The sequence below is a fragment of the Rhynchophorus ferrugineus genome, unplaced genomic scaffold, assembly GCF_030347505.1.
Source record: "Rhynchophorus ferrugineus isolate W39M unplaced genomic scaffold, kcgeb_rfMv2 rfM1, whole genome shotgun sequence".
Classification (NCBI taxonomy): domain Eukaryota; kingdom Metazoa; phylum Arthropoda; class Insecta; order Coleoptera; family Curculionidae; genus Rhynchophorus; species Rhynchophorus ferrugineus.
The window spans coordinates 58,257,869-58,284,487 of NW_027472580.1; the positions used below are offsets into that span (position 1 = coordinate 58,257,869).

The 26,619-nt window shown below is 31.1% G+C and overlaps 1 protein-coding gene across 6 annotated transcripts in view; it reads right to left on the bottom strand.

Moving 5' to 3' along the window:
- The window catches only part of tkv (serine/threonine receptor kinase thickveins), a 305,330-nt gene that overhangs the window by 57,612 nt on the left and 221,099 nt on the right, over positions 1-26,619 (bottom strand). Inside the window, exon 2 of one of the 6 annotated variants that reach the window (XM_076408439.1) lies at positions 5,266-5,318. The exons of 4 other annotated variants lie outside the window; for them this stretch is intronic. In XM_076408439.1, the coding sequence (XP_076264554.1) occupies positions 5,266-5,281 (16 nt within the window). In that variant the 5' untranslated portion in view covers positions 5,282-5,318. Of the gene's footprint in view, positions 1-5,265; positions 5,319-8,421; positions 8,454-26,619 lie in introns of those variants that run through there. One more of the 6 variants, XM_076408397.1, reaches the window with a different exon arrangement.

Genomic DNA, 26,619 nt, shown 5'->3' on the forward strand with positions numbered 1-26,619 from the left:
ATTACTTCAGAAACAAATATAGAAATGTTTCGCCGGAAAAAACGTAACGATCTTTTCTGCGTAATAATTTATTCGGTATGCAAATATCGAATGTACAATTAATTCAATGCAGTTTGGTTCAGTGTTCGAAATAAATAAATTACCGTTAGATTGTGATTTGAGAATATGGGTCATTAGATAGTTAAATTGTCAGATTCGCAGTTTCGAATCTTCTTATCAATTTTACAAGATGTTTTTGCATCTATGTTTTTGAAATTAATTATTTAAATATACAGTCATCATAACAATATTAAGAAATACTATTTAACTCAGATCAAACTACTACAATATTTTTGTGAAATAGGCATTTCATGTCTCAGAACAAGAAAGAACATATAGAAACACGTTATATACTTTTATTTTCACTAAATAACTAACCAGTTTAGCTCTCGAAGCACCATCTGTTCGTCAATATAATTCATAATAATTTCATATTTCGGTCTGCCAATGCATTCTTTCTTTACCAGTCAACTAAACTTGACGTGCATTCACAATAGTCGAAAAAATTGAAAATCATGTCGCGTTAAAGATCCACGCACAAAATGTTTAAAAGTTAAAAAAATTCATATCGAAATGGTAAATGTGTCAAAACTGATCCAAAATATGAAGTAGGTATATCAAAAAATAAATTAAAGTAAGAAATATTCCTATAAATACCAGACATGGTTTGGTAAAATAGTCAGAAAAGTTGTAGGCTCGGATCGCATTTCATAGTGATACAAAACACGAGAAAAACAATCTATCAAGATAATACAAATTGTTTCAATATTCAGTATATTCGCCCAATTTATAAGTTAGCTTGTGGTCATTATTTTAATGTTTGTGTAATCAGGGATACAGAGGAATTTTGCCGATATCCGCAAAGTCAATTCGTAAAGTATTTTAATTGTTAACGTTTCCGTTTTTTTGAACTGTAATAGAGAATCTTGGTAAAGCCAGTAAGAGCATGAATTAAAATCTAAGTATGTGTCGTGGCAGAATTGGATATTGAATTGACATTGTATTAGTAAGTATATTTAATAATTTTTTCAATCTTAAGTCACTGAATTTTATGTTGTAACACTAATAGAAAATTCTATAAAATGGTAAAACATACAAATCATTATTATTATAAATGTAGATTATTCAGAAACATTATCACAAATAAGTAAAATATTTTAAAATCTTCTGGCCCGGGAAGTATTTCCCGACTGTCAAAATCACACGAACTTTATTTTTATTTACATACTGATAAGAAACGTGTTGTACAATGCAGCGTTGTAAGTAATGTATTTATAAAAATATTTAAAGATCAATATTTAAAAATGTTAACATTTGATACTGATGTTGGTTTACTGTATCAGCTTATGTGAATGAAGTCATGCAAAAAGATATTTAGGAACGATAACTCTAAAAAATATAAGTTATAGTATTTGTTCCTTATCGCCTTACTAACTAGTCTCCTTGAAGGCCAAAAATAATTCTTAAATTATATATTACCAAAAAGATGAACTAACAAAGTGTAAATGACATATAGTAACCAATTATGACTTAAGAACGACCCAAAATTTGCGTTTGACAATAATAAAGAAAATTCAAAACAAATATTAAGAAAATTCTCTTTATATGTAGGGAACGATACGTAGGAACTGATATTGAAACAAATGATATCAAAATTATTTTGTGAAAGGGTACGTTATTGTAATCAATTAAAATCCTAATAGTTTCTTGTTGTCCACTAAGGATTTACCTCATCAACCTAAACAATAGTTATTACTCAATGATTGTTCTCAATTACCATCGTACTAAGTACTAATCTTTGGTAAACACAATGATGTGGCCAATGTAAACATTATCTCACTTCATCAAATATAGCATAACAATATCAGTGTAGCAGTTATTCAGAATAACAATTTCAACTTTTATAATTTCGTTTACAAACCATTAAAAATATGCATTTGAATTGAGATTCAAACATACGACGAATGTGTAGATTGTCAATAATATAATTATTATTATCATAATTGTTACGTCTTCTTTTAAAATTATTATTTTTGAAGTATAAGAAAGTAAAAGTTATACTAAAGTTAACAGGAGATTTTCAAAAGTCACGTCAAAAAGAACACTGATACGTTGAAAAAATCCAAAAAGTTAAAAATACTAGTAATTATGTTGTATATTATTTTGATACGTATTCCTACATAAAAAATATGAAAACACAAGATTAATTTGAATCAATCATAGTATTATCAATTTTTCTAGTTTATTGTTTTGTTATATATTCAAATCTTGAATCTGATACGTGCAAAAATATAAGAAAACCACATAAAAAAACATTAGTCTTTTTGTAGTACGCCACTGTAAAGCGTCGGAATCGGTTCCTTCGCTTTTAATTAAGTGTCAGAAGTACAAATGATTTAGGTTTGCACCCTGCGGTTTCATCTCAAATCGGGCCTTTCCCGTCGTATTCTTTTTCTTCCGGCGCCTAAAATACCTCCGACCTTGTCTCAACGAGAGTGAAAGAGACAATCGACCTATAAAAAAGGGCCTGGACGACCACATTGCCACGTTTATTATTTATCGACGTAAAAATCAAAACAAAATTAGTAAGGTTAATTATCTAATTTTTTCTAGTCACTAAATTATTAAAAGGGTAATTTTAATGAAGGGGGGAAGCCCATGAGAGCTTGGTATTAATATACCACTTTAAGTTTATTATTTTTGATTTTGATGATTTTGTCTTTTAAATTGATTCTTTCTGATTTCTGATTTCTGATTTTCTGATTTAAATTGGTCTGATTGTGAATACAACTAATTGGCAAAATGGGTTTAATTAAAGAGTTATTTATTTATCTTATAAATTATCTTATCTATTATATAATCTATTATATATTATTATATAATCTTATCTTATAAATATTATAGTTATTTAAGTTATCTTTTACTTTCAACTTTCGGGAATCTTTAAGATCAGTACGAAGAATATATCCACTAAACGCACTATGCCCTTATACATAAAGATCTGGAATGCGACTGGTATATTTTTTTATAAACTTAAGAATGGGAATAAAGTTCTTGATATGCGATACCCTTCCCAATGACTTGCATGTTGTATTTAGACTATCTTCAAACACATAATGATCGAACTGAACTTACATTACCTTCGCAGTTGTTAAACTTAATTATATTAAATTCCTAACTATAGATACTGTAAAGACAAAAACCTTAAAAAAACTAGCGAATACATTTCTACTTTTTGCTTTATTAATGTGTAGAGATGAAAATAAATTGAAGGTTTGCAACAAAAAGTTTTTGTTTACAAAAAGGAATTGTCATTACAATCTGAAGAAATTAATTTCGATATTACTGCAACTGTCTAATGAATAAATAAGCATAAAAAAAATAAATATATATATATATATATATATATATATATATATATATATATATCTATATTTGAAATGATTAAATACTGATAATGATTAAATGAAGAAGATAAGAAAAGCAAGATCTGACAACACTGCAAAGTCCCTCGCCCGTTCTCTTATCGAATTTCATCTCGTTCAACCACATTCGTTCCGAGGCAAAAAGAAACCCCGACCGAAGCCATGATTTGTGTGCAGAATTTTTAGTCGGACGCCCCACTAAACGTCGCAAACAAAACCATCTAGAAAATTTACACGGAATTCTATTTTCTAGCGCTTAAAAGCCGGTCTAATGCCGAAACCGCACATGCCGATAGTGCTGGCTCGGTTTTTATGTCCGGACGTAAATCTCATTTGATTTCTCGTCCTCTCACTGCCAGTCCCAGTTTCACATCTGTTTCAATTATCTGGTTTCGGTTTTTCCTGAAGTTTGCCAGACGCTTTTCCCGCGCCCATATCAAACGAGAAAATTCAAAGAAACGAACTATAAATGGATTAAATACGAGATCCTTATGTTGATATTTACGATCTTCGGTTCGGGTTTAAGTCTGATGTGAATGAAAACAGCTTCTAAAAGACGCATTGGTTTAGTATAATTATAATTGATAAAAAATTGTTTTTGAAAAATAATATTATTTTAATTAAGCAATCGACAGTAAAACTATGTCTTCCTAAAAAGAGCAAATAGAATAGAATATGATGATGATATGATGCCATTGGGAGGCAGTTTGAATGGTATCATTAGTAAATTTCTATTTAATAAAGAAATAAACCTATAAAATAGTGTTCATAGGTATATGTAGTATATTCAAAGATTTTTTGTACATACGTCATAAAGATGTTTAATGTATTGCCTGCTGCAATTTGTTAATTCGTTTTAGAATGAGACAATATTGTCTTTCTCATTTTATTCTAGTTAAAAAAAAGATACAATGCTGTCAGATTAGTTCGAACACGTAATCGAATGAGCATGTCAAAATCGTCCGCTTGTCAGAGAGGTTAGAACTCTAACCTATATACTATTGTAGCTGTATAACTAACTGTAGTTTTTAGATGTACTATAATGGTAAAATAAATTATATTTGATAACATTTTTGTTCAATTATTTTATTTGGATTAATATTTTGTTGTATGTCAAAGCCAAACTGAACTAAAACTCAGAGTTGATACGGTAATATGGGGACGTTTTGATGGCACACATTTAAATGAAGTATGTACAAAATAACTTTGAATAGACTATAGATTATTTAATATTGTTTTGAACGTTGTTCTCGTTATTTCGCGACAATACCATGTTTACTTCAAACGACAAAACTAGTTATGGTACTAATTATTGCGACAAAAAAAAGAGTATTTTAAAAAACAATGCCACAAACAGGGATAAAGTAATAACAGGAGGGGTGGTTTGGGACTAGATCATAAAGGGACAAGAATAATTCAGATTAAGAAAGCAATGAGCGAAATTAAGCAATTAGTAATGATTGTCCAAAACAACGAAAAAAAATGTAAATTACGACATAATATAGGTGTAATCAACTGGCTGTAGATGCGTTGCTGTTTCCATACAGTGTCTTAATCTGATATCCAGCTTTTTAATTATAGTTGAATTTAATTATTCTTTGATAATGTTTTTTTTCTGATGTTCCGCATAGACATTCATAGATATTCATTAGGATATTAAGATTATTCTCTTTAGTGTGGTATTTTTTTTATCGTATCCATTTGGTGATAAACACTAATGAAATGGAGCTACATTTTGTTGTTTGATACAGAATGAAGGAATTTTATGAAGGAATCGAATATTCTCAGAAAAGTTACTTACTTTTAACGATATTCATTCATTTTTTTCTCTTTCATCGCGGATTCTTATCTCTCCTATTGACAGAAAAATTAAAATACTATATATAGGGTAACTAAGATTATGGGTAATTACTTTTAACAAAAAGTAGTGTAATGCATAAATGCTAATAAATTTAAATCCTGTAATATAAAATTTAAAAAAAAACTGACATAATTTTAATTTTTATTGAAGATTAAAGGTAACTAATTTTGATTAGAATTAGACAAATCAAATAATATAAAAAAAATAAAATCGGCTTATAACATCTTATAACAAGAAAATATGTTTAAATTTGTGATAGTGCTAAATATAACGAATATATCAAAGCGTATAACGATAAAAATCAATTATTATTAGAGATGAGTTCAATATTATCAAGTGCGCCATTATATCTCAATGATAACAAACCCACATTGACTGATGAAATTCTTTTAGTCATAAATTACATAAACTCCGGAAATGGGGTCATAATCGAACCGAACGTTATTTACAAGCAAACCGATTAGATTGGCGTTCATCCCGGTCCGTCTTATCGCTGATACCTTATCGACGTTGAAAATTTCACATTTCCATCGACGACCGTTTTGCTCGCGGCCAGAAAATGCAACAGCGGATGCAACGTTTCTCGGAGAACAATGAATCGACCCCGAGAGTCGTGCCATCTACCGACCACCTCCCGTCATCTGAAATATATCATTAAAACTGACACCTTTATACCAGAATCCCCGCGGCGTGACTGTGTTCCATAATGGCATTCCGAAACAATTGCCTGTTATTTCACACAGCCAAAAGGAAGAGTAACGAGCACTCTGAATTCTCCACATTTTTGTTTTATATGAAAAGAACGTTATTCAATAGATGAATAGAGATAACGGATATCGTTGACTTTATTATCACTTTATTATTAAATTACGTTATTATACTGGGTGCATGTATTCTAACCATTTACAGGACCTTAGGACCTCTCCTGTATCTGCTCTACACTGCTGACATCGCAACAACAAAAGAAATCAAATGGATTTGCGAAGTTATCCAAGATTCCGCCTTAAAACACGAAAGAACATTACTAAATCATATTAACGTGGAAGCAATACAACTACTGGACAACGCGCAGGATACCAGAAGATTGAAGCGAACCCTTTGAATAGATTACGAACTTATATAAGTGTATACCTTTAGTATAAACTATAGCTAAGTTATTATAATTTTATAATTGAGGAATACATATTGATGTATTTATCTCGCACTTGTCTTGTTTGTGAATTCATCCGAGTACAAACGAAATGTAGTAATAAATTAATTTATAACTAAGATTGTACTAAGCATATAAAGATGTTATCAAAAAAAAAATATTAAGAAAAATTGATACCATATTAACAGTATTTTCAATCACTTCCTACTAGTCGAAAGAACGACGTTGGTTTGGCAGCGGTCGAAACTATTTATCAGCTAAGACATTCTGTATTGATCTGAACAAGTTGTAATCAGAGAGCGCTACGCCTGGCGAGTAAGTTCGGTAAAGCAGAACTTACAGGAGGATGCTCTTGTGTCTGTTATTCGCTCTTGCTGGTATTTTTGCAACAATACGTTGTTCAATGTATTCAAGATACGTTAGCACACAACTGAAGCAACAATTTAATTCAGCATTAGCAGCTCATATTATCCTAAACCTTGCTGATCCCACCATATATACAGGCAATATTTTATGACCAGTTCAATGTGGGTGGCTCTCCTGGACTAACCCATGACTTTTTGAGCTTGGTTGGTCTTCTTCTATCGCCAGTCACAATATGCCCTAGAAAACTTTTAATTTTTTTCATTTTCTGGCAATGAAACCACTATGTTAAGATGATTCGAAAGAACATGTATGGTAGCCATTTTCTCTCTTTTTGGATTTTCTTATTGCATAAACTTCTGAATATAATTAACTCAACTCAAAGCTGTTTAAAAATTGTCTTTGAACTTTTGTGGTTTTCCAGGACGTTCTTTGTCATTTACATCAGAGTCACCACGTTTAAATAGTTGTTTAAATAGTAAAAATAATTGAAACAGAATGAAATGATAAATTGAAAAACGGCACCACCACATAAGTAGTTTCTATAAGTGTTTGATGGTTTGCTTAGGCTGCAGAATTCTTCAATTGAAACAACAAAGGGTTAATGAATATCGAAACTGAATAATTTAATAATGTTATATTAAAAATTTTGTTTTTATATTTAGATATGTAAAACTTAACAGTTAGGTTGGGTTGTTTAATACTTGTTTATATTGATATTTCGCACTTTCACCAATAGATATGGCTTATCAAATCATACGCAGGCTTTAGAAAATGTATTTTTTCATTTTACTATTAGATTTTATATAAATGTAATATTATACTAAAACATGCCTACCAATTTCATTGCCTAGTACTAATGTTGATAGTAATATCATTGTGAACTTTATACTGAGTACTAAGCACTGTAAGTCGAACATATGTTTAAATATGTTTATATGTTATTAGTTTGATAATATATAGCTTCGAGTTCATCAACATATTTTTAAGCATAACAATACAAATAGCGATATATAAAACTTTTATTTTCTGTTCATCTGCTTGAGAAGATACATTACATGATTAATGGAAAATAAATCTTTTTCTAAAAATATTCTGAATTTTAATTTTTGTTCAAGAAATACATACATTGCTATCACTCATGAGTACTATGTAAATAATATACATAATGTTAATAATAATGTAAAACTTAGTTTTTGATATGATGTCATCCTAATTGGTATGTTGATGTACGTAAGACGTACCAAATCGTGTGGATTAGATGTTATGTGAAATGAGTTTGAGTATCATTAAAAAAAAGTTGTCTGTCAAATTTTTTATATCAAAAACTGTATATTAGGATAATTGTATAAACAACTACTAAACTAGACTTCTCCTGCTCGAACGTTGGCTTGTCATTTATATTAAATAATTTACTACGCCAAAAAAAAACATGGAATTTCATTGATATTCACATGATTATTCAGTTTTGAATATGGCATGAAAATTAATTATGCCATTTCATTTGCTATTTTGCTATATATTGGAAATCTAAAGTGTCAAATTGTTTACAACTTTCTAGGTGGTTAAAAAGATTTACTTACGAATATGGTTCTAGTTAATCTATAATCTTAACGAATTCCACAGTACTTGTTTTATAGCTCACCTGAAAAGAAAATAAAAATTAGTAGAAATAGAAACTATGTTTCATATTATAATATTAAAAAGTATTAAACTTCATTTATAAAAACGTGCCAATTTTTTATTACATAAAATTGAAATCGAGAACGTAGCTGTGGTATAAAAGGTACCACCTCCCGCTTATCGACCATTAGGATCTTCAAAACGATGATTACAGGGTCTTAATTTATTATGGGCAAGGGTGTTCGGGTGGTAATTTGGTTCCTCTTATACCTCAAGACGGTCGACGAATACTAGCCTCGTCTTTTTCTCGATCGTATCCGTATCGTCGCGTCCTTGCCGGTTTGGAGCCCGAAGCGTCGGGCTCAGAATGATTTAGCGATGTGAGATGCACGCAATGTTCGGTAGGACCTCCAGAGGTGTCAAGTTTGGCGGGTCGGTCGAAGAGAGTATGACTTGTAGCAGATTAATAGTTCGGCCTTTCGGGATGATTCAGCGCAATTTTTGATTCAGGTATATCACTAATTGGTGCATTAAAAGGTGATGGTGTTATTTATAATGTTCTTTTTTGATACGTGTAATGTATAGAGCTTATAATGGATACATCAGCCTCTTAAATTAATTTTAAAGAATTTAAAATAGATGGTGTTATTCTTGTATATGTTGAGAAGCCTCACTGACGGACTTCACTTTTCAAACCTGTCACTGAGTCATTCGAACAGAAACGCCATGACCGTCAAAAGAAACAGGTCATTGAAAAATGTCTTTCAGTGCGTTAAAATGTCTGAATTTGAGATGAGAGTATTGAGAACAAAGAATGTTCTAGACTTCCAAAAAAGAAATGAAGACGAGTACTTCTCGGCATTACTCCATCAAGCCATTAATGCAGATCGCAATCGACTACAATTGATGTCTTTGAGCCGAGCATAGCGCGAAAAATGGACAGAAGATGAGACTTTCTTCGGTATGACAACATTCGAGAAGCACATGTTTCAAAACCGGTGAACACACACTTGGAAACACTGAAATGTATCCGAGACTTTGCTATTTCTGATTACTACTTGTTCCGACGTATGAGTCTTGACCTGTCTGAGCAGCAACGTTTCTCTTCTTATGAAGATATCGAAAAATGGGTTGATTCGTGCATAGCTTCAAAGGATACATAGTTATTTCGAAATGGAATCTGTAAATTACCTGAAAGATGGGAAAAAGTAGCGGCTATCGATGGACAATACTTTGAATAAAATACAATGTACGGTTTTTTTTAGAATAAAGCTTGAGAAAAAAAAATCCTTTAAAAACTAATTTATATTATATTTTTTTAGTAAAAAATTATATAACATAAAACTATGCTCAATTTGGTAGGTTAGTCAACTAAAGTCAACAAAAAGTATGGTCTATTTTTCTGCTTATATTAGAGCTTGCAATTCCAACATATTCAAACATTCGGGGCTGACCACTAAGATTCAGATCATCACCTTTTATTTTGCACGTTAATTTATTCATGTAATTATACATTTCATACTTTACACGCTCCAAGAACATTATCACTTAATTTCCTTGTTTCAGAAGGATTGTTTCCTTGTTGTTACTCACAAATAACGTCATGGAATCCAATTGCCATCAAAAATATTCATTAGTTTATGAAAACCTACAAAGGAGTGAAAGTATTTCTCTTTAAATATATTTTTAGGCTGGAGAAAAACATTAAGTAATATATACAATATTATAGTAAGCAGACTATTAATACATAATAGTCATTGACAGGATCTTGTTATCAAAAGTAGAAATAAGTAATTTTTAGTGAATATCATATGAAACATGTATGTAAATACTTCGAAAGGTTAACTTCAACAATGCTTATAATTTAAACATTATACCTAAAAGTTAAAGTCGCAGACATTAACTTTAATTAAACAAAATTGAGAATATTTGAATTTTTGATGAAATTTACTACATACATTAATTTATAATAGGCATTAAATACGACTAAATATAATAATGATCGATCATTATTTCCAAATATTAATGTAAAACATAAGATCCTATTACATTAACGCTAATTATATAAACCAACATTTATTTTCCTCAGTTATACTATTTGTGTATAGATGTCCAAGAGAACATTAATTAACGCTACCTAAAATAAAATTAATAAGGCGAAATAACAAGGAATCCGTAATATAATTATCATATAGGTATAATTAAGACAATGTAAACATTTGGATTTTTTTTTTGATTTCTTTTATTTCTTTGTTGATCTAGTAAAACAAAGCATCTTCCGTGAAATTGTCCAAAGAAATAAGAGTAAACAGTCAAGTCACGTTAACACTAGTAGTCCACGAGAATATATTAAACCTAAATCAGTTTTAAGAAAGATAATAGGTTGAGATAGAAAATATTATAATGGGAAATAGTTGCGGATATATAGAAAGCAATATAAAACAGAAAGCTTTTTAGAAAAACATACAAGAATGTTTGAAATGTGGCATTTTTTTTTTCTTAAGGATTCGCTATTTACTTGAACGTTTTAAAGATTATTATCACTAGGCAAAGAATTATTTAAATATTAAATGATAGCACACATTTTCATATAATCTGATATAGTAGCACGTAGTTTATATATTAACCGAAACAGGTTTTAACGAAGTATACCCACGCATTACTTTTTAAGAATCGAAAATGATATCTTGGGTTTTCATTGAAAGTAAATATAAATAATATTTGGTCTGATTTTATAATTCAATTTACAAGTATACGCCAGCTTGGTAATCGCAGTGTGGTATTGCTGCGATAGTTGTGAGTTCGAACCCCACAGACTATGGATGTATTTTATGCTTGTGATTGTGAATGGTTCTAGGCAACCCGGGAAAAATTCCATTCCAGTCACGCCACGGCCAAGTTGGGTAGGTCCGAATGACTGGGATGGTTTCTAAGTTGGTCACTAGTTGGTCTATAGGTATAATGCTGAAGAACCTGGTTTTTGGTTCTCACATTAAGCTACTGCTTAATGCAAGGTCCAGTTCAGATCCTAGATGTTAAAAAGAATACTACAGAATTTATCTGTAATTTAATTATTACTTTAAATAATTATAGTTCTAAAGCTAAATGTGTTGTGCTTTTATAAACTAAAATAGTATATACGAGTAATATGGCAGTATGAAATGAATAATTATATAAAATATGAAAATCCTTGTTTGATTAGTAGATTAATATATTATAGCTAAATATATAGTAATTTAAAGATTTCCTTTAAATAAAATAGTAGTAGAAACCTCTCTATTTATAATTATTATTTAACTAGGGCCACGAATCTTCGCTGTCGTTAAACACCAACTAACACTATTTGTCTGAGATGATTATTTTTCGCGACCAAAGAGTAGAGGAAGTAGACAATCAAAAATCAAAATGTCAGTGAAGTTTAACGATATATCTATATATAAGTAGTTTCCATAAATGCTATTTTTAAATCAGACTATGTATGGCATCGAATTACGAATGTTGTCTTAACTCAACGTCTTTTATTTCCGTAAATATATGTATGCGTACAAATTGATTATATTTTGTGTGCAAATAGCGTCATAAATAATTTAAATGCTCATCATTTAAATAATGCGGAATGCACTATGTCATTGTTCTGATTGATTGTAAATTAATACGATGCATATAGTTCGTTTCAACTGTCATATTATTTCTTTAATTCCATCAAAATGTTGCCCGATATAGGGACAGGACAGGAACTTTACTACACCAACTCCATCACGTGATAAAGATGAATATGATTAGAGAAAGAAAGAATTTTAATGATGAATAACCTTATATAGTGATTCGCCACATAGGCGTAACAAACGTGTGGGAGCTCGAAGACCAGACAGAACAAAACGGCTAAAAGTCCACGAATGCTGTTCTATAAATAATGACAAGTAAATAGTGCAGGTGCTATTTTCAGTAAGATCACAGATGTGACGGTTATGTCATCTTTTTCTAGAGGCACGATTCTCGAAAGGTCTACGACGTCCCGGTCAGCCAAAAGGCAAACTGATATAGAGGATGGGCGATAGAACAGTGGCGTACCAGTATTTGCCCACATTTCAATTATTCGTTACATTTTCTATTCACAAAATTAGCAAAATATAAAGTCTGTATATCAAGAAGTTCGTGGTTACAACTTAATATTAGAGCAAAGTTGGTACAATATAAAGAAAATCAACATCTATTGAAAGGATACGAAATTATTAAAGCACATTATCATCTACTATAAGAAAGACATGATTAGTAGTACACACAGTTTCCTTTCAGAATGATTAATTGGCTTCCTTAGATTTCCTCGACAAGCAATTAAGTGCATCTCACTTCCGACCTATTGAACAGTTAATTCTAAATTTCAAGTTTTGAATATAACTATATTAATTTTAGTATTATTCTAATACATATCTAATTTTACAAATAATATGTCATAATAGGTTGAAATAATAAAATATAACGAAAAACCTTATAATTAATTAAAAAATTTATATCTTCTTAGCTGAATCGAATTCACCATCAAAAAATCATGTCTGCAATTTAAACCTTAAATTTGGGTATCGTGAAAGATATTTTTTAATATTCAGCACTTTATTTTATCAAAATATAGTCTGAATGTGCTGTTAATCATTGGATTTCTCCTTCAATAGATGTTAATAAACTTAATAAAATAATTTCGCAATATTTCAATTGATGTTAATCATCTCTATATTTTAATTAATTCCACTCTAATAAATAAAGTTTTGAATATATGAAAATATCGGGCAAACAGTTTGATGTTTCAATTTTAAGGCTAACTAAAAGACAGTAGATAAACGCACTTAAAAATATGGAATTACATCCTATATAATATTTAACTATTTCAATCAATTTTTTTTTGTATTAGTTCAAAATTATATGATACCAAATATCATAATAATGTATTTATCATTAATGAAGCAGTTTCAATATAAAGTATATAATTTAGTCCCTTTAACATTTCTCCAAAATCTGCCGCATAGGGAGGATGTCGAAGAGAACCGTCTTAAATTGACTGATTTTAACAATGATTTTTGGGCCGTATGAGCAAATATGGGATCTTATCTCAATGCCCTAGAAAATACAACTTAATAGCTTGAAATATACGCATGTCAACTTTGCCTTATCACTTAAGGAATGCCTAATACTTCAAAATTCATTTCTATGGTAGATTAGAACGATTAGACTTAAAATGAAAGAACTGATTAATCGAAAGGTACTTAGAACTTAACCCAATATCAAAAAGATTAGATTATCAGTCAATTATAAAGCCTACTTGCATTTATGGGGTTGTATTACATAACGAAGAACTGCGCCTCGAAATCAAATGGATCTACGAAGTCATTCGAAATTTCGCTTTAACATATGAATTACTAAATTACAGTAACGTGGAAGCAATCTGGCTATCCAACAACGCGTAGGAGATCTGAGGATTGAAGCAGAATGAACAAGAACTTGTACAGTGTATAAGTATTATTATTAACTTGACTATTGTATAGGTAACTGTTGTATTTACCCATATTCGTCTTAGTTGTGTACTGATGCAAGTTTTCTTTTTTGATTCATGATGACCAGCTAGAACCAAATGGTCTTTTGCTGATATTGCTTCGGGTTGGGGATAGTGTTTTGCGGGCGACAGAGACTCTGGGTTACAACTGGGATTATCATAGTTGGTTATCTACTGCGAGGGACATACCTGTACCACACCTGTACTCCGTAGAGGCAACCTGGATGGACTAGCATTTTATACAGTTTATATAGTCGCTTTCTGGAGTATTGTGAGTTTATTTTTTCTGCAGAAGAGTGGGAAGAGTGGACTATACACGCCATTGCCTTTGAGACAGCGTGCTGAATTTGGACTGACCATTGGAACCTGCGGTCGAACTGGAGAGCGTGGTATGATACTTTCTAGAGCCAGGAGATAGGGACTTGACGGATTTGAAGGTGATAAACGAGGAACTCCTTCTGCGGTGCAACAGAATAGCCTGAGTTTTGCTCGGGTTTATCTGCAATCGTCTGGTTCTGTTGGATTTGAAGTTTGTCGCGAATAGCGTCGGGACTGTAACCTATTGTGAAGAAAGCTGTATAATTTGCATTAAATACTGTGTGGGAATGTTCGTATAGTGGGAAATCAACCATTTAAAGGTTGAACAGGGCAGGGCCTAGGGGGACTTACGAGACCTTACGGCACTCCTGCAGAAATCCGTTTTCGAGAGAAGACTGTGTCACCGATCCTCACTTGAAAGGACCTACCGTCCAAGTATTAGTCTATCAGGGAGATTAGGTCATTCGGTAGACCAAACTGTTTTGCTTTGAATATTACACCGTGGTGCCATACTTGATCGAAAACTTTGGAAACATCTAAAATATGGCTCCAATGCCTGGTGGATTGTTGCTACGACGCGAGCAGCTTGATGAAGGATTGTAAGTTTGGCACGGAAACCGAATTGATCGTTCGGGATGTTTCTTCTTAGGAATAATAGCGACAAGAGCATGTTTCCATTTCTTTGGGAAATGCTTTAATCTCAGGATGGAGTTGATGATATTGGCAAGCTCTGACAGTTGTTTGATAGTGACTGATGCAAGTAGAACAGAACAATAATAATTAATTAATTTATAAATTAAGACTATTTTCCTTTGTACCCTTTTTGGTTTTTTTTTCACACATATTTTGTATCTACTAATTGGTACAAACGGTTACAATAATAATCTATATTTTCTTTTACCAGTTTGGAGATAAGTTCCCTAATTTTTTTTTATTTACTGATCAACTTAGAATATTGCAGTAACGATACCTAGGGACAACAAATAAAACATTTTCTTAGAGTCGCTATTTTCGCATACGTAAATATTTTTGCTAGTGGTGAACGAAAATCCTGTACATTTTATTAGCACTGTATATCCACCGACAACATACTATACAAAAAACCTCAGGACAGCCCAAACCTCGTAAATCTCAGAGACGTTAAAACGTAAACTTCAAAATACAGTATGTTTAGTGCCTGCAGCTATAAAGAGGTCCATAAAGATTATTTTTATAGAATTTTGCATAAGTTCGCGGACTTTTATGTCGGTCTGTGTTCGCACCGAGGAAAACCAAAAGGAAAATATAATTTTCCTCCTCTATAAATAGTTGATTAGCACTAAAAAGTTAATTTATGCAGGAAAAATGATAGGGCATAAACGGTAATAAAGAGGTAACAAAAATCATTGATTATATGGACGTTATTTGTTAAGCACTATTAACTTTGTTCATGTATTCCTGTTGATCCTTTCGCGCCGCTATTAAGTTGTTGTGGGATAATTTATTGCTTCCTCAAACTTTTAGTTAGTGCTAGTAAGAACTGTGGCGATATGCATGAAAATGTTAGAAGTATGGGCCATCTGCGTCCATTAAAAAGTCAATAAGGTAAAAAAAAATACTCTGGGATAAAGTAAAAAACTGAGTAAAAAGAATACTAGATTTTGATTTCACCAGAGAGTCAAGTTCAGATTATTATTGACGGGCTTGAGCACAAGTAGCAATATATAACAGGTCAATTGAAAAGTCCTCGACCAGACACATAGATGGCGCTACTAGAATTAAATACATCTGTTTGTTAGTTAGCCCTAACCATCAAAAGATGCGTGTATAAATTGACAGCTGTCCGATCATTAGTTTGTGAATTATAGCATTTTGAATGAAGCAACTCTTATTATATGCAACCAAAAACCATAGAGAATATTCGCTCACTCTTTACTAGGGATGTCGAAAAAATATCGATATGTCTCTGAAAGAAATAGCGAACTTCTAGTTGCCAATTAAAACCTAGGATTTTTGAAGCAGAGTATCGAACTTTTGGTTGAGGATCGCACGGTCATCACATGAATTTTGCGAGGGAAAGTAGGACTGAAGCTGGAAAAAATCGATACATGTATCGAACTTTTGGTTTGGGATGTCTCTTTAGATATAGTTAAAAAATATGGATATACCGAAACATCGATGTTATTTAAAAATTGTTTACGAAGCATTTGCAGTTCGTCACGTACACATCCTAATCTTTTAGTAATATTTTTTACTACATGTTTATATATATTACATATTTTTTAATTTCGTAATTACTTTTACACTTGTTTTCCGCATATAAGTGCGTTAAAATGTTAAATATGTGATACCAATGTGTTTTAAATATATTTTCAGTGCAATGTATATTAATGAGGTAGAAATAATCGGTCAAATAGCAAAATAATTACTCTTCATTGAATAAACTCCTATAGGTTATGGGAAAGATTCCCATAAAAATTTTTAGGATATATAAAAAAGATTCACCGATAACACAAAAGTATCCCTGAATTGAAAAACTTTTCCGTTTGCTAGATGGAAGAAGAAATCCTCGCGATAAAATCGAATTTATCTTGCCATACTTCCGATCATCCCCTAAGCGCATTACTCCAACAAATTGCCGTCGAGTGCGTGCCACCCTCTCGGTCCCTATTTCTCTCCGTAATGGCTTTACGCTCTTCTTCGAAATAAAATATAACTTCGCCGATCAAAATAACAGGGTTGGTTTTACGAGGGATGCGGAAATTCTAGGCCGACTGGATGTTAAATTGATTTATTCGCCCCATATTACTCAATTTTGTCGGAATTACTGGGGTGGAAACGTCGTTCTGCTGCAGTTCGTTTTTATACGTTTGTAGGCTCTATATAGCTATCCTTGAGTTCTTTAATCACACTCATTTTACGATGATGCTCGTTAACAATACGCATTATTATGATTATAGTCCAATAATGATCAGATAATTCATAATCATGCAATTTTGGTATTATACATCACATAAGAATGTTCCTTTCACTTACCATTTGTATCTTTTCACTGATACTGATCTTTTCATATTCTACTAACGAATATATAAATAACTTTTTTAACTTCTGTGTAATTACAAGCTATAATCATGAATCAATGTGAAAAGTCTTGAAAGTAATCCATGTCTTGTAGAACTAAGCATTTAAAAATAAAAATAGCCAAAAATAACAAAATATTGACATCATACAACAAGTACTACTTAAATTTCACATTGGGATTTTATTCCAAAACAAATATAAGCAACTGAAATTGCAATACTGAGATCAATAAAACGAAAATAAGACAAATTACTTACAAATGCCTGTATCAGACTATTCTATTTACACATTTACTCAAATAATTTAATGTAATTTTCTATGAAAATAGTCTTATCAACAACAACATCGATAAAATTAGAGAAGATACAGTAATAGTAGATAAACTGTAAAAGATTCCCAATGGCAATGGTACAAGCAATGCTGTATGTTAGCAATAACCCTGGAAGATTAGGAGATATTAAGCATTAAAAATCTACAAATTAATTTAATACTATTCTCTTGTATTTATACACAAGCAAGGCGAGTACGGGATATAAGCAATATATTCCAGATGTATTTCCCAAATTAAAAGTAGTTTCCTTAAGTTAAGGTTAAGAGTAAGTAACGCTTATACACTATATTCCTGCGTGTTTTCTAGTACCTACATTACTTCCACGTTACTGCGATTTACTTTGTTTTGGCAGCTTTAGATACTTTGATGTATTAGTGCGAACCCATATATGACTCCATGTACCAAAAACAAATAGGTTCACATATTCTATATTAGATGTGTTGGTCTCCGAAAAAAATATCTATATTATATCGTTTTCTATATTTTCAAAAAAATATCGATATATCGGAGAAAAAAAATATCCATATTTTTAAGAAAACATAAAAATAGTCAAATATTAGCCTAAAAACTATATATTTTTTTAAAAATATTTTAAAAAGTAGTGAAGTTTTTGACCTTTAAAATTAAATATCAGTTTTAAAGGTTAAACTAGGTTAAAACTGTCGGCTAAAAAAATATCGATATATCGGCCAACAATTACGATATTTTTTCTGCATCCCTGTTCTATATATAAAGACTTAGGTCAAATTGGGAGTTTCTTCAGACTAACCAGCAAAGTTCCTTGATTTCGATACTTACTGTTTAGAAATGCAACTTTGAATAGAAGAGTATTGCTGCGAAATTATATTAGAAAATATAATGCTAGATGTGGAACTTCTGCTGAAAGTCCTTTTTGACTGAAAGATAAAACCAGTGAGTGTATAAACAATTTTCTTGCCTTTGGTTATTCAAATCCTCACTGATTTAGTAATTAATATTATTGAAGAAAAAAGGAAACATTCAAATATATTCTTAAAATAAAACAACTATGGGGATATGACAATGCAAAATTATAGAAAACTAAAAGCACTCATATAAAAAATCTTTCGGTGCTACGGATACTGTCAGATAAATGTTGTACAATATCTAACACAAATTAATTCTGGATTTTCCCCTCGCTGGATTCCCAGTCACGACTATCATTATTTACTGTCGAACCATCTCAATTTACGGAGATGACTCTGGGGGGCATTTGTAAAACAACAAAATCCATAAATAATCCGCGAAAAGCTGGAGGGGAAAAGCCGAACGAAATTATGGCGTAGGCTGAAATTGTATGTTAATTACCGTAGAATCTGGCTCGATGGCCTGCCTAACAAAGGAATATCTATCGCCGTCGTTTATGACGTTTCCGACTTTATATGATGATGTTCATGCTATTCTATTCAATATTTTAAAAACATAGGGCGCATGCTGACAAAAACATATTGCCTTAAAAAATACCCAAAGATATATATTAACTTTTAGGTAAATCTTTTAAAAATCTAGAATATGGTATTTTGGAATATTCATAATGCGCTTTAATATATCCGAAACGAAGACATCTAACAACAAGGTTGTGATTAGGATATCATCAGCAAATATCTGAATACTTTAATGTGTAATAGAAGTACATAAAAGTATTAGCAAAAATGTCTAGAGTCAATAAATGCTGATGGACAAATACTAGACTCTTTCACAATGTCTATTAACAAGTTTTCATTAATTATTAACGACTTGTTTGTATTATTATCAATTGTTCAGTTTAAAAAGGCATTTACTGAAACAAATTGGTAAAATATGTTATCAAAACAACTTCTATAATTTTCTATTACTTTACTCGTCTTTCTGACAATCATTGATCTATTTTCGCGTTACTTCAGGATTTTGACACCATGTAGCAATCAGAATATGCTATGTTGGGTGAGTACTGGATGTAGTGGAACTTCTCATTAGAGCTACAACAGTGTATTTTTCACAACCAAACATGTGACCGAGCATTATCATGCGAAAGGATGACTGTGTTTGCTACTCGTTATTGCTAGTCATTCTTCCAACAACACCTCGCTCAATGTATTCAATTAAAGTGAGTAGACCTTTGCAGGATATGCTCTACACCTTGCTGATCCTAACATATGCTCAGCAAGTCTATTACTTCGTTGACGATGTGAATGGCTCCCCTGGTCTAACCTATTTTGCACTTGGGATTGTCGTTGTATATTCACTGGCAATACGCCACTGAGCACTCTTTTTTTGTCTGGCAAGCAATGGCAATTTCTGTGGTAGCCATTTCCCCCTTTTTGTATCTTTCCTATCGTATGTGAACCTCTGGAAACAGTTAATTCATCAATCAGTAAGATAGTTAAAGTTTTTGAGTGTCTGAGTTGGGTTTCTGTCTAGTCTTGAAATTAATTTGTATTTGAACTTTAGCGAACTTTTTTTGACTCTAAACCGTTCCTTGTCAGTGACATCAAAGTAATAACTTTTTATCTCTGAAACTACACGAAAACTATTTCTCTCAAACATCACAAAGCGTTTGGTGAGTTTCGACAGCAAATTTCTTTAAATCACACAGCAAACGAAAATGTAACTTTGAATGTATGAGCATTGAACAACTCAATAATACTAAACTGTTCTTTTATACGTAGAAATGTCTATTGAATTTAACAGCTAGGTTCGTTTGATAAACAGTTGTTTACATTGATACTTACGCAGCATGACTGAGATTATTACTCTATTACATTTTCAACTACCTGTTACTGTCACAACAAGGCGAATGGTCAGTCCTATAACTTTACGATACACCATTACTACACCGACATGCGTGCAAAAAACAATAGACACTGATAGGAAATACCAATTTATATCATTGCTTAAAATTAACCTAAACTGTTAAGATTATCCGCAACAAACAATACAAAACATTAATTAACGCGGGTAATTCATTTATTACGATTTTCTTATTATCATTATTATTTATTTCTACTAACATCTAAATAAAACTTGAAAAAAATTCAATAACATAAAAATGTTAACAACGGAATTTATAGATTATTAACTAGTATTGGCTGATACTTCAATTGTCAAAGGCTGCGCGGCCTACAGGTCGTAACGATTGATCCAATGGATGATAAACGCTTAAAGACTCAATAAAACGTTTAGTGGGATATGTGAGATTCTCATGGGCGACGCGATGACACAGCCACAATCACTTGCCAATTATTACCGAACAGTTTTTCGTATATTGACGTTAGAACGTTAACAAGTAAATTATTTAAACAACCCTGGATCACAATCAAAACAAGCACGATCCATTAATATATGTCTATTTATATTGACTAATGTTTTGCTTAGTAATTTGTCATATTTGAGATGACACTGTATAATTTATAGATTTCTAGATTAATAAATAAGATTACTTTGTTGAAAATTACCGTAATAAAGAAAAAATTCACTACGTTTAATAACATGCTAAGACTATGTACCGGTAGCTAGATCTAATTATATACAGTGATTAAATTAGTTAATTACTTTAAACCATAATATTTGATGGTATTTCTTAGGGTATTCTTAAACAGGGCTGGTGGCAAATTTAGTTAATTAATAAAAATACATATTCATTTATATTTATCTATTTTTGATTGATTTTCAGAAAATTTAATTTACATTAAAAAAATAATTCTGTAACCTTTCGTCATGTAACATATGACTTGCTGTCTTCAAGGCTTCGAAGCCAATGAAGAATTACAAGTTTTTGTTGCATTTGAGTTTTATGAGGCCGTTCGCTGAGATTGAAATCGCAAGCGGATTGATGACTAATTTTGAAGAGGAATTCTAAAATATTTATATTTTAATATTCTAATTATAATATGTATAACTGGTGTCTGGTCGTGTATAAACTTAGATAAAACGATCAAACTATTGGAAAAACAAGAATTAGGAGTGGTAAATTTGGAAAAGATCGAAGGGAACAAAATAGTGTTTACATTCTAGGTTAGTTAGTTGATATAGTGGCGATTTACTTATAAAATCGATACAATCATATTTACATTTTTCTGAATACATAAAAGGTATGAAAATGATAAATTTTTTAACAAACCGAAACCGATTTTCCAGACCAAGAATCGTCTTTATTCATTGGTTTAGAAAATTTAAATTGAAATATGAAAATAAACCCAACACATTACAAATTCTGTAAAAATTAGTTCATAATGCAATTATTCATATATTCAGGTAAGATAAAGAACTTAATCAGACTAAGAAGATAATGTATATAACTCTGCATTAACATTAATCAGTTTACTCTATTGTATTCAAGTTGACAATGCATATTTATACGTACTGTAAGAGTAATAATATACTACAGCTGAAACTGTCTAGAAGGCACAAATTTAAATTATCATATGTTCAATTAACTTTGCAGCAATTTAAATAAATTTTCGTGGGCAATAACAGTAACACCTCAAGAAGTATAAAAATATAGCTATTGGAATATTATTTTAGTCCAGAAAAAAAAACATTCAGAAATCTTATCCATAACTCTTTAAAAACTTCAGAATGAATTAAAGAAAAAGTAAATTAATTTCATCGGCTTTTGGCGCAAAAAATATTGATATAGATAAACTCAAGACAATATTAACAATTTTAAATTAATTTATAGGTAATAATTCAGTCAGTTTATAGGTATTGACAGCTCCCCAATAATAAATATATTGAGACCAGTCTAAACTTATTTTGTTAAATAGTATTTCACAAAATAATACGTTAATAATATTTCAAAATAAATTAACATTCTGTAAACTAAATAAAGATTTAACTAACTAACAAAATCACTGATATATATTATTATCCTAATATTGTTAATATCATCTATTATAAATTCTATTATAAAATATTTACACAAAACTATTATTTTTCTTTTCTTGGTGAATATTAATTTACCAACTTAAATCTATATCTTCGAATAATTTCTTAATAATAAAATTACTATAACAATTACTTAAAGTGTGAATTAGTTGGAAAAAAAATCCAGGACACAATATATTTAACATAGAATTACATGCAGTTCAAGGGTCATAAATCGTATAAATCGACAAGAAGTTAAAAACTCCTAAAGGTCTAATTAATTATTAAAATTACAACCACTTGATAAAGTTGATATACCCGGACGACAACTATTATTTTTTTAACTCACAAAAACATTTAGAATAATGATTAATGCTGCTAAACTTTTGATACACACATTACCAAATTATGCCAGTAATGCTGTCAACATACAACGTCAGTGGCTGATTTACTGGTTAGGTGTTTTGCCAATGGAAACAACACGTGTTGATAAGCTGTTTTTTTTAATATAAAAACCGAATATTCATTCGATACATTAATACTGATCTAGATTTAACGTTTTAACTGCCTTAAGTGTTTCGGAATCGTCTGTATTTAAAAAAACAAAATTACCATTAGTTATTTATAAGATTAATCGATTTATCTGTTTGTTAACTTCTTGAATTGAGTTGATATGTCAGGCCATATTCAATAATTTATTTTTATTTTACAAGCACCCATCTATAAATGGAGTGGTTTAATGATATTATGTTTGATTGAGTTAATCCATAATTAATGATGCCTTTTAAGACAAAGGCGTTTTAATTAATCGTAAATTACTAACACTCTTTAATCATTTTAGTCTAAGAGTTAAACACGAGAAGAAATAAACTGTAATGAGTCGTCGCAATAATTTTATTGAATACAGATTCACTCTAAAATAAAAAAAAGAGATTTTGATAGAACGCCTGAAGAAGCCAAAGAAAACTAGGAAGAATGCAAAGAGGCGAGTGCGAGCTGTCAATCAACTGATCGTGCAATGAGGAAATGCTATTTAGAAAGTTTACCTTGTAACATCTCTTTTCAAGTAGAGTCGGGCGATCATGACTGATATCTATTGTAAAATCATTTGCCATGTTGTAATATCAAATTACCAAGTCAACTGTTGAAAGTCATTATAGAAATAATTAATTAGAATTATTAAGATAAAAATAACACTTTACTCTTAAAAGTATTATAATACTACTCATTTTATTTGAGATAATAGTAGTTTTATTATATGAAATATTTTGAAGAGGAATCCCTTTTACCAACTAGGGTTTATCTGGCGAGTGACCAACTTAGAGATCATCCCAGAAGACAGTCAGCCTTGTTACTGGCGTGACGGTTATGATTTTCCTTAGCAGATGTTGTATTCCTGTCTTGTAGATAATTAGAAATAATTACAAACATAAATTTGTAACTACGCCCCAGAAAAGTTCAGAGCCACGACTATCGCAACAGTAGGAGGACTATCCTGTCGCCCTGACCACTCAGTCAAACTAACCGCCTATCTGAAACATTGATTCCTCCTTATGATCCAGAAACATAATATTTACGATTTTCTTGAAAATAAAATACCACTTGACATAAACGATTATAAAAACTGTATCAAACACAAAACTAAGGTAAATTTTTATCACCACTATCTAGAACATACGTAATATAACATCCATAAGTTAATTCGAGGCACGTCAGATAATGTGTACATCAATATTTCTCTAGTTCATGGGTCATTTTGCTGAAGTGTAAAAAACGTAACATGTATTTTAAAATATTCGACAAGTTTTGCACAAATCACTCTAGGGGTTTATCTGGACTGGACCTACAGCTCCAAACCATGGTACTCGGCATTAAGTCTACCGACTGGCGAGTGACCAACTTAGAAATCATCCCAGAAGACGAACAGAAGATATCATTATTTTCGTTGTCGGATTTTGCACTCTTGCCTAGGACAATCACAAATATTAAACAATCACAAACATAAATTAACGACCATGTCCGAGCAGGATTCGAACCCGCGACTATCGCAACAGTAGGTGGACCGTCCTATCGCCTTTACCACTTTTTTAAAATTTAATTTATGGTTCAGCATGTTTGAATTGCAATGATTTTGAAGACCGAGACTAAGAGTTATAGATAGTGTTATTAAATATTATAAATAAACAATATAGAAGTATTTTCTTTATTATTGCCTTAATAAAGCTAACCTACAGATATGTTTAAATCTGCCCTGCAGAAAGTAACTCGCTGATATACTGGGATATAATGTTTCCGAGACTAACCTAATGGTAAATCTGCAAAGCTGTATTGTTGAAAATTATAATTTTTTAGAAAACTTGTTTACTTAGTGTTCGCTTGTATTTACAAAAGTCGGCTTTACGTCGGGATTTACGACTCCGTCGTAAACTAACAAAAATCTTGTATTTGTCTTTATGCGTAGTTTAGTGTGTTATATGTGTTAGCGGAACTCTAACGCCAGATTTCTGAACACGACTGTTGTTCAAATACAAATATACATGTATGTAACTTACAGACAGAAATATTTGAATACGAACATGAAAGATGCAATGCGAAGAATTTTGAAATAATAAAGGAAACATTAACTTTTTTTAACCGTCAGATAGATCTACTAATTGAATAGGACTAATTTACCAATCGCTATACAAGAAACAGCTATATAGAATATGGATGATAAAAACATAGCATATTTGCTCTGTTTAGAATATTTATCGAGTATCATTTTATATCGAGAATTTAACTCCAGACTTCATTACAGAAAATCAGTAGCTCCAACAAACTATCATATTAAATAGCTTTACATATATAATAGTTATATCTCTATTATATTAACCTATACGCCCTTCCTAATATTCACAATTTAATTGCCGTCTTAGGTGGTTGCAGTGGTTTTTCCGCAAGGTTTGGATCATTCGGGTTGTTAAGAAGTTGGCCATTTAACAATTGGTAGGATAAATTCCAAGGATTGTAGTTTGAAAGCCATGTTAAGGAGGTCGTTCAGGGTCGATAAACCGTGGTTCGTAAAAAAAATTAAACTATTGTAAGATACTTTTATTAGCGGGATTGTTTCCATAAAATGTTAACCTGTTTTACATTAACACAATTTTCATAGATTTTTTAATATTATTTGACTTTGTTTCTAGCTGGCAGAGAAAATTAATTAACAAAAATGTGGAAAAGAAACGAGATCAAATAAGCTACATTATAAAATTTAATCTGAATCATTAAAAACAAAATCAGAGATATACTTTGAAAGTTATTTATTGATATCAAAAAAATGTACTAAGGTCATTGTTAATATAAGTTTCTTTAAGTCTTTGTTATTCGGGTTACCAGTGTGCAATTTAACTTGGCAATGGTATGAAAATCGTTCTTAATTACAAATCGGTATACTGTTGTACGATGGTTCTACATGACTACCGTAGCAGAATCGGAATGGAGGGAATTAACGTATTATTGATGCTGGATTTTCCATTTAAGAACCTTTCGGTGACTGAGTTTGTGAATTCAGATAATATTAACACCCCAATTTCGCGATGTATTTGGTTGTACCTGACATATCATGGGGCCTTCAGAATCATCTTGAGCACCTTATTTTGGAACAGTTGTGGTTTTTTTTTCGATTCTGGTATGTGGAGATCATCTTTGGGATCCATGTAGAAAGAAGGAACGTTAACATAGCCTGATGCATAAGGATTTTAATTGAGACTGGTAGTTTACTTGACCTACACAAGATAGGAAACAGTGTCTCCGGTACACCGTAATCTTTCGAAATACAAGCAATTTGTACTGTATTTCATCCGATCAGGTTAGACGGCGTTAATGTACCATAATACATTCGAAATCAACATATCACACATCATACATTTTTTCAGGAATTGAATAGACAAAAAGATTTACTTTTTGTATATACAGTGCCAACGAAAGTGCATAATAGAATCACCAGAGAAGATCATTTCTTATGGAGTGCATCACTAAATATCAATTTTCTGATGAAAAAAC